Source organism: Micropterus dolomieu, linkage group LG10 (assembly GCF_021292245.1).
Source record: "Micropterus dolomieu isolate WLL.071019.BEF.003 ecotype Adirondacks linkage group LG10, ASM2129224v1, whole genome shotgun sequence".
In the NCBI taxonomy this organism is placed as follows: domain Eukaryota; kingdom Metazoa; phylum Chordata; class Actinopteri; order Centrarchiformes; family Centrarchidae; genus Micropterus; species Micropterus dolomieu.
In genome coordinates, this window is record NC_060159.1 from 5,095,423 (window position 1) to 5,110,502 (window position 15,080).

The 15,080-nt window shown below is 40.8% G+C and overlaps 1 protein-coding gene across 2 annotated transcripts in view; it reads left to right on the forward strand.

The window, feature by feature from the left end:
* The first annotated feature begins 1,761 nt into the window (after nt 1–1,761).
* tnfrsf21 (tumor necrosis factor receptor superfamily, member 21) overlaps nt 1,762–15,080 on the forward strand; it is a 56,437-nt gene continuing 43,118 nt past the window's right edge. For both annotated transcript variants that reach the window (XM_046060431.1, XM_046060432.1), the window contains exon 1: nt 1,762–2,102. In XM_046060431.1, coding sequence (XP_045916387.1) covers nt 2,076–2,102 — 27 coding nt within the window. In that variant the 5' untranslated portion in view covers nt 1,762–2,075. The remainder of the gene's footprint in view (nt 2,103–15,080) is intronic.

The following is a 15,080-nucleotide window of genomic DNA, read 5'->3' on the forward strand; positions in this document are numbered from 1 at the left end:
TGATCCCTTCTCCTTTTGTTATTCTTTCTTTTTGAGGACGACCTGCTTATTTGTGGACATCAAATGTAATCATCAATGCAGCACCTGGATGATTACCTGAGAGGCACAAACTGGAACTTGTAAAGCCCTGTTGCATAAACACAGTTTGATATCAGACAACAGTCAATCGACAGAAAACTAATCCGCAGCCATTCTAATAATTGCTTTTTTAGTCACTTTTCAAAGAAAATGCCATTTACAGGCAGATTAATCGATAATCGAGTATTTTTTTTGCACAAGTTAAAATCAGTGCTGAGATAAAGTTAAAGTTACAAAAAATGCTGAATTTGCTGATCAGTTTCATGGGGAGATTGTGTTGAATGCTGAGCTTAAATCCACAGCATGTCTTGAAGCAGGTGGGACCCCTCTCCTGAGGCAGTGAGATGTTGAAAATGTCAGTAACAACATCAACTAGCTGATTGGCACAGGTTTATAGTACACGGCCAGGAATGTTATCAGTCCCAGCAGCTTTGCTCATATTCACTCTCAGCAGGACTCTCCTCACGTCTGCTGTGGATCCTGACAGGGGCCGGGTCCTCTGGAGGTGGAGTAGACTTTCCATCTGACTCCTTGTTGAGGAGATCAAAGTTCATCTGGTAATGTGGCCTCACACATGGGGAGCTCCTGCTTTTATAACCTGTGATGTTTTTGATGGCCTGCCACATATCTTTGGTGGTGTTGGCGTTAAGTCTCTCTCCAGTCTCTGCTGATGTCTCCGCTTCGCCTCCTTAATGTCAGCTTTCAGTCTCGCTCTGGCGGTGCTGTAAGCTTCTTTATCACCCGATTGAAAAGAAGCTTTTTTGGCTCTGGATAGAGCACTTGCCTCTCCATTCATCCATATGTAGTATGTATATATAGAAGTTAAACAACAACTCAGAATACTTTATTCAACTTTGCTGATGCTGCTGAAGGTTTATTTGCATCAGTAACTACAGTAAACTCATTATATTGCAAATGTCATTACTTTAGAGACATTGTACATTACACACTTTTAATGAACGTCTTTGTGAAGGGGGCTCCCCCTGTTGGGAGATCACTATTCCCCTCAAAACTATGCCCTTTCTGCATTTAAAAAAAATGATCATAGTTTCCTTAACTCTTACTGAAAATTGATCTCTGCTAGCAGAGTTTGAGTTTAGGAAAGATGGAAAGTAGGTAACTGTCTGGAGGGGGTACCAAGATAAGATAAGGTTAGATAGACTTTATTGATCCAATACTGGGGAAATTCACCTGCTGCAGCAGCTCCAGATACAGCACAACAGACAGGAAAGCATTTAACACAAATAGAAAAATATAAAAGAAATTGAAAGATAGGAATAAGAGTTATGTGTACACTTTATACACCTTTTATGTGCAGATGTGATTGATATGGAACATTGCTCACTGCACAGGTCGCAGTAGGTAGTTTCACAGTGTAGAAATAGAATATGTACAGCAGTAGCCTGTGGTTCAGAGATTGATTAGTTACAGAGACAACAAACTTGGAACGATATGTAGCCTATATATAGACAGAGAATATAAAACTGTAGTCTCACAGCTCACCAAGGGCACGCCATTCTGGGCTACCTGGGTTCACCTGCAAGACACTCTCTCCATACAGTGCACACGTGCATGGCTTTAGAGGGGCTGCGATTGGCTGCGACGCATCCCTCTCCCGCCCCCCCCCCTGCCCCGACGTCACCGCGGCAGTGTCCGTGGCGCTCTGCAGCACTGACGGAGAGCCGCACTGCACACTGACAAGCCTGGACGGGGCGAGGCGGCGATCCCAGTGTGGCCCTCATCCATCATCGCTATGGGAATTACCACAGCGTTCTTTCTGAACCAAGCCCTGATCCCGTACTATCTGAAACCGGTTCACCTGGAGACACGGACTATAAAACGCTGCAGTTGAGAGTGCCGCTGCGCCAGAGACCGGCTCAGCTTCTCTCCTCCAGGATGGTGATGAGAAGCATCTAGGGATGAGAAGTGCTTCTCTAGCGCACAACCCGGACAAGGACCTTTGCGCGACCCTCATCTGTGTTTTCTAAATCAGGACGATGCCTTCCCTGTGTGTGTCAGCGGTGGTGAGTAGCTACATTAGCCTACATTTTATTCACCTACGTGCTTGTTTGGATTCTTTATTCTAAGGACTCCTCCAGCAGGTTCTCCACTTAAAGGGCCAGTGCCTGTTTTTTTCGTCCCAGACTGAACTTCAAATCAAGTATCTAAAATCATTTCCAAGTTTGACTGTTAAAGAAAGTCCAGAGAGCCATGTTTCCCCTTTAGATTTCAGCAGTGTGTCATCCATTCCTCTGTGGGTGAACAACACAAAAGAGTCTCCTGTGGAAGGATGGAGAAAGAAAGGGAACTCCGCAGTCTATTGTTTACCACGTTACACTCTATGTCGGCCAAACAACTGGAAATGTTAGTCATCTGACTCTTATCTGTTGACTGTCAAAGACACAGTTTGATTTTACAAGTAAACAAAGAGAAAGGGGCCAGTTATATGTGCTTATTTAGAAAAAAAAAAAATCAAATTAAATTGTCACCAAAATGTGAGCTTGTTTTAATGGAAACGCTAAGGACATCATAATATGATAATTTCAGCATCATAAGCATCAAGGAAAGATGTTTTTGTGCGAGTAATCATGCTGTCAGACATTCCTTGTTCACATGCTGATGATAAGGTGTCCTTCGGTTGAATATAGTTGGCTGAGCTGCCAGAACTTGAGCTCTCATCATCCTCAGTGAGTCTCCAGCACAAAGACTTTGCCTTTGTCTCCTCACCCAGCAGGAAGTCTGCCCTTGGTTTCCAGTGTCCAGTTCACTGTCAATCACTTTTTTCATGCAGTTCATCAGTTTGGTTTGTCATAATCATAATTGTTTCAAGTGAAGAAATGGATTTGTTCTCAAGCTGTTGCTCTATCAACAAGTGTTCACAAAGCTTAGCTATGTGGGGATTATTTTAACTTTTTTTTTTTAATAAAAGGTTTAAGGCTGCTATTTTTTTTTTTTTTGCAAACTTTGACTTTTTGAAGTACTTTAAACAAATAGTCTTCACAATAATTTTTAGTTATTATTCTCACTAAAATCATGCCTCATATAGCAATCACAATAAATGTCACCATAATACCCATTTCAGTAAGGAGACAGTACGCATCTCAAGATGAAAAAAACAAGTAACTTTAGTTGCATCACTTAAGTGAATGCTGTTTCATCTATTTCATTTATCTGGTTAATTAAGTGACATAAAAACCTCTTGTATTGCCACAAAACACTAATGCTCCATTATTGTATAATTTTTGTTTCTGATAATTAGGGGTGGCTGACGATATTTCAGGGTATTTCTGCGATAATGATATTCTTGGTGATATGACCAAACACGGAAAAATTTGATTTAGAACTCAAAAATTGCTTTTGAGCTGTCCTCCTGGGATTGTTTTTTTATCTTTATTTATATAGCACTTTACAGCAACCAACAGGTGTCCAAAGTGCTTTACATCAACCAAGAATAAACAACACAGCATTCAATAAAAGACAAGAAAAATACATGAAGCCTAGAAAACAGTAAGCCAGATAAGGTTACCTAAAATGATCAGAAGAAGAGGGAAGTTGTTGCACCACTACTGCATATTAAAAACCATTCTAAGTTTTGATTTAAAATGAATAACATCCGCTATAGTGCGATTGTCAGGGGGGAGCTTGTTCCAGAGTTTTGGGCCAGCAACAGCGAAGGCCCGATCGCCCCACTGTTTGTACCCCGACCTCGGGACTTCTAAAGCCTGTTGATCAGAAGACTGCAACAGCCGATTTTGCCCACCCAAAGTTAAAAGCTCGGACGAATACTCCAGGGCTAGGCCATTTAAGGCTTTGAAAACAAACAATAAAATGAATTGAAATCGATTCTAAAACGCACCGGAAGCCAGTGTATTGTAAATAGAGCGGGAGTGATGTGTGCACTTCTAGATTTGTTTGTTAAAAAGCGAGCAGCAGCATTTTGCACAAGTTGAAGATGCGAGATGGATGTTTCACTTAGACCAACATAAAGAGCGTTGCAATAATCTAGCCTTGAACTAATAAAGGCAAGAATAGCCTTTTCTAGATTGTGCCTGTTAAGAAAATGCCTAATTTTTGACAGTTTACTTACGCGTGAAGTCAAAGCTCCCAGACTTAAAGCTGGATTGTTTGACATGCATTTAGTACTGAAGATAATACACTCAGTTTTATCTTCATTCAGATTAAGAAAGTTCTGAGAGAGCCACAACTTAATATCATTAATGCCATTAAGCAGGCAACCTAACTGTCATTAGGTTTCATAGGCAGATACATTTGCAGGTCATCTGCATAACAATGAAATAACAGGTTGTTTGCTGTATTGCCACCTTTTGTTGTTACAGTCTTGTTACATCGTACCGTGGTTTGTTGTACATCTGATGTTTTGTAACAAAACCACTTCCACAATACTGAAATTGCTCCCCCTTTTGGAAACAAACTCCCTTAACATAGCAATGTTACTTTGGCATTCAGCCATGCTTGTTAGATCAGAATATAACCATCATCAAACATATTAAAAATTTTATTGCAAACAATATGACATGTCACACCTCTACTAATAATCTTTAGGATGTTTGAACCCCACCCTTACACAGGCTACTGTTTTGTCTGTACATAACTAGTGACTTGTCATTTATCACTCTTATCACTTTACAAATGCACAAAGAGAATCTGTCCAAACCATGAAGCCAAGACTACAGAGAGCAATGCCTGCAATTTAAATTTTACAAAGGGCTGGCTCAGTTCTTCCCAGCTCTTCCTGCTTCACTTATTATTTGTAGACTCAGCCATCCACGCAAATAATCATAGCTGGCTATTGTCAGTGATAAATTCAGCGCGACTGAATCCAAACAGAGTCTCTTTATCTGGGTTGAAATGAGCTGCGACCGCACTGCAGGGTTACACAAGGACACACAGCAACAGGTGCTGCTGTGCTGCCCGGTGTGCGTGTGTGCGTGTTTGTGTATTGGGGGAGGGGGGGAGTCAGTAAGCAGGAGTGCACATGTGTGGGTTTCGATGCCAGTGCGTGTGGGGTGGGCCCTACTTTAATTGGACAGTAATTACAGCGTAATGTCTTCTGCCACACAAACACAAACATCCCACCCACACCCAAGTGTTTGTACACACACACCTCATTATGAAACACACGTGGGAACAACACACACACGCACACACACCAAACCCGCGCGTGACTGTTTTCACCATGTACAGTAAATGTTGTAAATTAAACAAAGAAGTAATTCCAGAAAACCAAAAAAAATTTTTTAACAGTATGGAGCCATCTGGAGCTCCTCCTTGACCAGTCTACTTCCTGCTCTGCGGTAAAGGTTGTTTATACCAAGTGTGAATCACAAGCCTTATCACAGGATGCAGCTGACTTCAGTTTGTGTATCGGAGCTGCGACGCCTTGCTGACAGACAGCTGTTCCTTGATGTTGACAGGCTGTAAGTGATGGCATGCCATGTACACGTTAAATGCTTATTTTAGGATGGTGTTAAGAAACCATCTGAAGACACCCGAAGGTGCCTCTGTCTGCCTTTTGTGTGGTGCTGGTCACTGGGGCATGGGGGAGATACTGTATGATCCAGGCCCACATCTTAGGCATTAAAAAATCAACTGTGTTTTTTCATATTTATATACATTTACAGTGCAGTAGAAGTCAACGGGAGGCTTGCTGTCTTTCCAATGCAAACAGAGCTGCTGGTGTCACAATTAGAAAGAAGTAGGAGTCTCTGATGTAAGCTGCGAAAACGATCCTACATTTCCCTTAATACACCTTGATGGTGTCTTTTGTTAGTCTCCCTGCCCATGTCTTTCAATTTGTAACGCCTGTTAAAAAGTTATGTAACATAAATGTGTTTCTGATGTAACACCTGTTGCTGTGATGACATCATCAGGTATTTTGTACCCGACAGAGCTCCTCCACAGCCACAAAAGACATTATACAACAGTGTTTACAGGCAGTGCTCCCTGTCATGAATAATTGACTTGGACCTGTGGAGTGTCCTGTTAATCTGCAGTTCCTCCAATGGCCACTAGATTGTAGTTTAAAGAAAATACCACCTGTATTAAAGTCAGTGGAAAATCCCCCAACTTTTCCACTGAAAAACTTTGAGATGTCTTTTTAAAAATGTATACCAATAATACATGAAATGATTATAAATAAGTAAACAAGTAATATATTAAAGATAGCTCAACAGAGAACCATGGTTTTTCACTGGAGAAGTGTCTCTAACAGACGCTGGCAGAATATCTCTCATCTGTCAGAGATAGAAAGCAGAGACAGATCCAACCCACAGTACAGACTCAGTGACCACAAACTAGCACTCAAAAAAGGAAGACAAAAAAAATCATAGCAACCAAAAGAAAAGAGCATATGCTTTTTTTTTTCTTTGACTGTTTGACGGCGATGTACTTCCCCCTACAATGTAAAACATTCAATGAAACGTGGAACATTTACTTTAACAGCTTGGTGATCTCAGATTTCAGAGAGCTAATTGACCTGAATAATTCCCAGCAGAAGGAGACATGGAAGGAAATATGACTATTGTGGTTCAAGTACTTCAAAAAATATGGTGGATGGCATTACAAATATCCACAAAGCATAATGTCCACCCCCAGGAACTTGTGGGTTATGTCACAGATGTTTTTGCACAATCTGCAACAAGTCCACAGTCATAAAACACCGACTGCTTGCTGTAATTCTTCTAAGAAATGGATTTACACACAAAGAGAAGAGACAGATTATTGCTGCACATGTGTGATTAACAGTAAACACATTTATATACACAACTTTCTCATTCACAGCTACATTAATAGTTTCTTCTCTCCTCGGTCAGTCTGGTGCATGCAGCCACGGTGGCTCATCACATCATCACAAAATGTGCAGATGACTGACAGTTGCTCATGTACAGGTTTTGCCTAAATAAACAAATTCAGCTGTACTTCTGCTCCGATGCCGACAAGCAAATTGTGTCCTGGGCGTGTCTTTGGATGGCCAGTAGCTACTGATGGAGGTAGAATTACAGGGTGTTGCGCTCAGTCTGTCAAACAGCAGGCAGGGGGGTCATGAAGTTGGGGGGTTGAGGTGTTTGTTTCATTTAGTGTCTGTGTGTGCTCTGGATGGGTGTGCTTAACAGGAAGTTGCTCTGCAGCTGTGCCACACTGGTGCATATATGACGTAAACAGGAGATGCCTGACTGAATACTCCACCCTTCAGATCTCTCCCTTCACCCTGTGTTCTGTCCTTTACTCTATTGATCATCAGATGAAGAGTCCCCTGTGATCCCCTCCGCGTTTTCCACTAACAGATCCTTGGGATTGGGTGGCACCAGCGATTCATAAGAAGATTCTTACTGGTTTTATAAAAAAAATACTTTTTAGTTTGAAGCTAGAGATTCTGAACCATATCACATATTAGGGACTGTTTCATAAAGCCATTAGTAATGCATAAGTCATTTACACATCATCGTTCATAAAGCAAAAATAATGCACATTTGGCATAGTAGGGAAGTGTGTCAACTTTGACCCATTTAAAATCTTCCACTGTTAAAAACAAGTATTTTCCCCTCATTGCTTTTAGGCGCTCTGCAGCAATTTAGGAGTGCACTTCTGCAGCCTTGTGGCACTCACAAGAGACAGATAAAAAAAAGAAATTCAAAGCAGAAACAGAGATAGATCTTTCTGCTGTGTGTTCATGTCATCAGATAAGGTTCCCAAGGTAACAGCTTGCGATCGTTCACTTCATCAGACAACAGTTGGATGTGTGAGGGTTAAAAACACGACACTAATATATATAGAGATGTTTGGGTTTGATTACACTGAACAAAGGACATTGGCAAATGGGCACATAATAATAAGTCCAAGTCTACCATATTATTTATAACTTGGATGTTGACGTGACCGCTATTTACAAGTCAAAAAACCTGTATTGTCGATAACACCGTTGTGTCATGAACGCAGCATCAGTCCATAGCACGGCTCAAGCTTTGTAATCTTTGGATCTGACCTTTCCCATAATGCAACTTCATGTCTTTATTGGACCCTTTTTGCCTGGTAAACCCCCATGTCTGTTAAACTCCACACCCCCAGCACATCCACAGCAGACATTATACAAAGGTTTACACATGCTGATCTTCATTTGTAAAATTGGTGGAGTACCCACTTTTATTAGCTGTACATTAACCAAGAATAGATCAGGCAGGTATAAAGTAAAGACAATTGGTCTTGTCTGCTGGGGATTAGCTAGCAAGGCTTCTCATCCTTGTTGCTGCACCAGTGATTCCTACTCATTGGTTCAGGTGCCTGCACAATGGATGGTAGAACTTGGGGGGTATTGTGTGAACCCTCCCTTCCTTATAGCAGAGCATATCAATGACAGGTGATAGCATGTATCAGGTTGGTAGCACATGATTTTGTGACCCCCCTCCCCCCCCAAATGGCCATCAGTAGTACTAGCAGTGACAGACTGCAGTGCCTAAGGAGCTGGACATATCAATGTGAGAATAAAGACAGATAACGACAGCCCGGCGTCTGGCTCTCTGATTGGCTGGCTTGTGCACCAGGCAGATGATGTTGTTTATGGGGCATTGCGGCAAGACATAGAGACAAAGTTGGCATAATAAGAGGAAGGCTGGCAGCACTAAGATTGAAATTGATTGCAGCAGAGGTAGCTGTGTAGAGAGGCTCTAGACATTGTCTGTCATCTGTGTGTGTGTGCATAGGTGTGTGTGTGTGTGTTTGCAAGCAGTAATTCACTGACACAGTGCCAGTGCTGCACTTTGTGTCCTTGTTGCCATTTTATTTTCCTAATGGCAAACAGGAAATGCAGTGACACAAGACTGGTTGTTTATGTCTGATTAGGAGAGAGGGATGCTTGCAGAGTAGAGTTAATTTTGTTAGCTACCTTTTTATTAGTAAGTCTTAATCTTAGTCTGTATTCGGAACCTGTGTCTGCAGTGTGCAGTATGTACTATATACTGCAATTCATAGTAGTATGCAGAATTAAATTGTTAAATTGATTTATTTTGTGGTTGGCTAGGCCAGGCTAATCACAGTGAGAGGAATGTAAGTACCACTATAATATTTATTTCCAATTTAATAAATAATTTAATCTTGTGTAAGAAGGACAAGGCCACAGCTGGTCCCCATGACAAAGTCATAACGCTTGTTAAGCATGCTAAGCTAATGTTTGATATTAGACAGCAATAAGAAAACAACATGCATAGGTCAAATCTACCGTTGAGGTGTATTTTTTGTTATCATAGACAGAGCAGATACATTCCTCCTTGTCCACCACTGACGCAGGAACAGGTGCAGTTTGGCATTTCGATGTGACCATTTGTTGAGACTGCCTGATTAAATAAATATTACATTTTTTTCAAAAGGTTGTTGTGACCATTCTAGTGCTTTGCATTATGGGTGCGATGCAGACTGGTCTGTTGCATACTGGAAATTTTTTCTGAATCAGAACGACATGCGGGTATTTGTGGCATGCTGCATATTTTGCTTTTGTTAAGCCAAAGCAATGTACTGCTAATATATCATGATGCAGATAGGTTATGGAAGTAAAGGCTGGACTACAATCGAGCTGTTTTCAGGTAGTTCAGCAGCAGTGTTTTCTGTGGGAGATGGTAACTCCCTTTGAATTGAACTTTTGCATTTTCACTTTGCAAACCTATTTAATGCACATTAAAGATATATAACACAAAAAATCAAAGGGAAAAGGCCTTTTCAACCTTTGAATATAGCCAGGCTAGGTGTTCCCCCTGCTCCCGGTCTTAAAGCTAAACTAAGCTAACCACCTGATGGCTGTAGATTCATATTTGTAGTACAGACATGTACATGAGTGGTATCAATCTTCTCATTTAACTGTTGGCAAGAAAGTATATACACGTATGTCTGAAAATGTTTTCCGAAAACTTTTCCTTTACATTAACTTAAGCATGATGTTTGACCAACCTAGCTTATTGCACTCCTCTGCTTGTGTGGTGAGTTTTTCCTCACATTGTCCCACCTGACCCCCCCAACAAATTATGAAAAATACTTTGCCCCCTGATGACAGCTGAAGTGTTCCCTTCGATTAATTGCATCAGAACTTATTATGATATTTAAAAAATCAAACGTAAAGAGTGATATAAATACAAGGCTCATAGCCAAATAAGGGTTGACATGTAAATCGGTTTGTCCAAACTGGCCAATGGGGGGAAAAAACTGTTTTTTTAAATGAATAAAATACTCTTACAAAACTGACATCATATAGGTCTGTGCTAAGCTTGCCACAGTAGTTGGTGTTATCTGTATCACACCAGTGTTCAACACTGATTACAAACCGATTGCATTACTTGCCCACCTCCCTCTTCACTTAAAAACAAAAATAGAAATGAATTTAGCTCATTTTCGCTTATCAGCACCCACATTGCAGGAGTTCGATTTAATTTATCACATGTGACGAGCAAGGAGAGTTGACCGACAAGACGATGGGGGAGAATTTCATGTCAAAGAGAAAAAAGCAACAACAGTATTGGCAATATTTCAGATTCAAACTCACTGCTAATAAGGAACCTGATAACGTTAATGATCTGTAAATGTTGCCTGATGAAGGTGGCAGTATCTGGAGGCAACAGCTTTAATCTACACACACACCACAGGATTGAGGCTGCCAAAATGGGCCTTGCAGCGAATGCTCGTCTGGAGAGGCCAGACACACAGCCGTCAATAAGCGGTGCATGTGCGATTTTTGTTTGATCTACAGCTTACGCTGGAAAAACGCAGATTCTGGTATAAGCATAATTATATAATAAGGTGACTGCACATATAATTGGCTAACTCAAAGAAAATGTATTTAGTGTCAAATCATACTGAAACGTTAAATTCATAAGCTGTCAACCATTAGAGATGAATGTGTCTGCCCAGTATTCTGTACAGCATATAGTATACAGTATATATGTATATATATATATATATATATATATATATATATTGATTTTAAGGGAGCTTTATGGTGTATGTTAATAATGTAGCATCTCTGCTCTTTCCTTTGATGATTAATGTTGTATTTCATAAAAGTGCAAACATTTCTACAACTTTCAGATGTTTCAGACTTTTTAAATTACTAATAGAGGGATCATGCAATTTCCTCTGATGTTTACCTAAAAATGTAGCATTATTAGGCTCTTTTCTCGTGACTAGGAGATGCCTGGTATTTTTTAATGAGCCTGCTTCCCCAAACTAAACACAAACTGCACCATGGGTAACGGCATGAAAAGCACGAGCGTCCTATAAGAAAGTTCCTGTTTAAAACCACAGCATGCCTTCTCTACCACACCCTCACATTAAATAGTGAGTGATACACCTCAATTATGGTAATGTTCCATTAATAAAATTCCACAAACAAGCAGAAAGAACCACGGGGGGACCATCCATTGTCCTGGAACAAGCAGAATGTTCCCATTTAGTGCTGCATGCGTACTCTACCAGCGTCTCACTTTGAACGTTGATGTGAATGAATGCATTGATGTTACTGACGCACTGATTTATGAGCAGCATGTCGAGAACATGCTCTGATGTTTATGGATGAGGTTCTTGGAATGAACACAAAGAGCTGAATGGGTGGGGTGGTAAAAGGGCAATGGAGTGGTGAAAGAAAGGATAGCTTTATTCTTATTAGCACTAATCATAAAATGAGTTTGTCTTCCTTTGACTGTTTAATTGAGAGAAGGTTGCAGGAAATGTATTTCTGTATCCTCCAAGAAGTCTTGAAAACTCCCAATTTTCTCAGCAGTTGGTTGCGTTCAAACCAGGATGTTCAAATAATTAGAATACATCAAAACGCAATTCATGATTTATGTGTGGGCCCCTACACTCCCGAAGGTAACTTAATGCACTGGGGCTGTATTGGTATGACCCTAAACTAATGCTTTTGTTCAGCGTGAGACTTGGGTCATTGCTCATGGATGACCAACATTTATGTGCGTCATCAGCAAAATTCCCCCCTCAGTGCATCACTTCAAACCCACCAGCCCTGTTTGTTCTGCACACACACACGAGCTGCCAATTTTCATTCAGATCTCTCCCAGTACACATAAAGAACACACTTAAACACACATTTTTTGCACACAGATCCAAATTTAGTTTACCCTCTCTCCGTGTCCGTGTTTTTCTCGTCTCTCCCACTTCTCTCAATCTTTCTCCCCCTGCTGTTTAATTATGTGAAGACATAATAGTGGGTATTGAGTGGGTGGGTATTGTACACTAGTTTACACATTAGCAGGTGTTACTGAGACTGTGTGTTTGAAATTGTTTGCTACTTTGCTACTTATGTACAGGATCAGATTTGTGTTATTTTGCCTTTTCGAGATAGTGGCTGTGTCGTATCAGGCAATCTTAGAGTGATAAATTCTTGCTGTGACTCGGCTGCGAGACAAGGCAGACTGCACGTTAGACCTTGAAGTATATTGGTACTTGGGATGGAGGTGTCAGGGTCTGACTTTACTCTCCCACCTGCTGTATGTAAACACACTTTAATGAAGGAAAGTGGAACCATTCATCTTCACTAGGGCCTTTCTTTTTCCTTACCATCATGTAGAAAGAGTGTTAGTTTGCAGGTAGCAGCATGAATATTGGGTGTTGAGGGTGACGTCACACCCAGGGCTGATAGTCAAATGAGCGTTGAGCACAGGGGAGTCTTCTGTGCTGCTATTGGTCAATATCACGTAAAACATTGTAGAAGTTGTCAAACTAGGCGAGAGAAGCTAAAAAAAATGGTGTGCGGATGTCGCAGTGGATAAGACCTGGGTTAGATTCCCACTGCGACACATCCACCAATGTGTCCCTGAGCACTGACACTTAACCCCTAGTTGCTCCAGAGGCGTGCGACTTCTGATGTATAGCAATTGTAAGTCGCTTTGGATAAAAGCGTCAGCTAAATGTAATGTAATAAAAAAACAAACATACACAAGACACATTGGGTATGCAGTTTCCCCCCCAAAGCTAATTATTGAACCTGAACCTAAAGCCCAACCGGGCCATTACTGGGCTGATATTGAGTAGAAAGATCCTGGCACGAGCTACACACTCACAGATTGAGATACAGTTACATTAAGAAAAGTACAACAACTGAGCATTTTCTGATTGCAGTGATTCTGCTAGGTACAATGCACATGTACTGTCAATTACACTGAAGTCCCCCATAATAACATTTGATTATATTATAACTATTAGGTAAAAACTTTGTCTGACTTTGGCGTCCCCAAGTATCAATGCATGCTGCTACCCAATGCCCAGAAGAGTAATGTTACTGCAAACTAAAACACATGCCATCAGGTTCGGAATCCTTTAAAACAGGATGAACAGGATTGCAAACTAGTGACCTGACATTTTTGGCATAGTAAGCTATAAAGCTTACCCTCTAGCATTATTATAGTCCTCCTCCAGTCATGCTTTCTGATGTTATTGCTCTGACATGACTCAGTCAGTGTGTGTGTAAAGTTAGACATGTTCCCCTAAATCTAGTGAGCTGGCGGCTTCCTAGCAGAAGTGATAAAACAAAACAAAAAACCACACAAGGAAAGCCGGAGTCAAATGTGGTTGTAAAGTGAATACACACTGCTGGGCACATAACTCCAGAGGGCTGGGATGAGTCAGGGGAGTGAGTAAATGAAATGACGTTCGATAAAAGGGATTTTCGAAAGGGCCTTTTTCCCCTAGAAATCTCATCAAACCAGCGTCAGACATCTGGGAGGCTAAATGTTTGGGAAATTGGACTTTCCAGAATCCATGTAACCTGACACACAGCACGCTCATGTCTGCCTTCCTGGCCGGTGATGTTTCACACCAAATTAACCAATGAGAAATTGGTGACAGATTTGTCTGCTCACTGCTGGTCAGGAAACAGTTTTGGATTGGATGAGCTCATGCTTTAGTTTTGTGGGTCTTTTGTGACCTGATCGGTATACAAAAACCCCAAACAAGAATAATGAACAGTAGCCTCAATTAGGTTGTAATGGGGCACTTTTGGTGCTTCTGTTTGTTGATCTGTCCAGCTCCTTTGAACAGAACAAGAACTGTTTATTAATAACTTTTGGTGAGCTTGCTATTAAATATGTTGAATGTCTGTAGTCTCTGATGAGGATTCCTACTGATTTCGGTGTTCTCTTGATTGTTCTTCTAGCACCATCCTTAAAACTAAACTAATTAAACTAAAATTCCAATTTCCCTTTGGGGGGATTGTGGATTATGGTGTGGTGGGTTATGACCATAATGGCAATTGCATGAACCTTGCTTTAGCACCCCAATGTTGCCAACCTATTAATGTTTTACACAGGATAGCTGATGGCCATTTCTCGCCTTGTCTTGATATTTGATGAGTGAACCATAGTGACTTTGGTCATATTTTGGCCTTTAGGTATATTAACATGCTCTGAGCATTCAGAAAAAACATTTAGAAATTTATTGTTTCTGTTGTTTAAATTCACTCTCACCACTCTTGTAGTGATCTAAATGGCAGACCTTTGCTAATCGGCAGACAGACGCAATAAGCGACTAGCTTTATTTCTCTAACTGCTGGAAGTGTTTCAGCCATAGTTTGCCATATGAACTTTAAAGTTGATGATATACCACAAAGCTTGTTCAATCATGTTTTTATCAACTTAGAAATATAGCAAAAATTCGATCTATGTTAACTTTTAAGGACACCGAGACCATTTTACACGCCTTCATCTCATCACGCCTGGATTATTGCAACAGCCTTTTCACCTGTTTAACCCAAAAATCTATTGATCGACTCCAGACTGTCCAGAACTCAGCTGCCAGGCTTTTAACCAGAACAAAGAAATATGACCACATTACTCCTATTTTAGCTTCATTACACTGGCTCCCAGTATGTTTTAGAATTGACTTTAAAATTCTATTGATCACTTTTAAAGCTCTTCATGGCCTCTCGCCTTGTTATATTTCTGAACTTTTAGTCCAATACACACCAGCACGTACCTTGAGATCCTCGGGCAGAG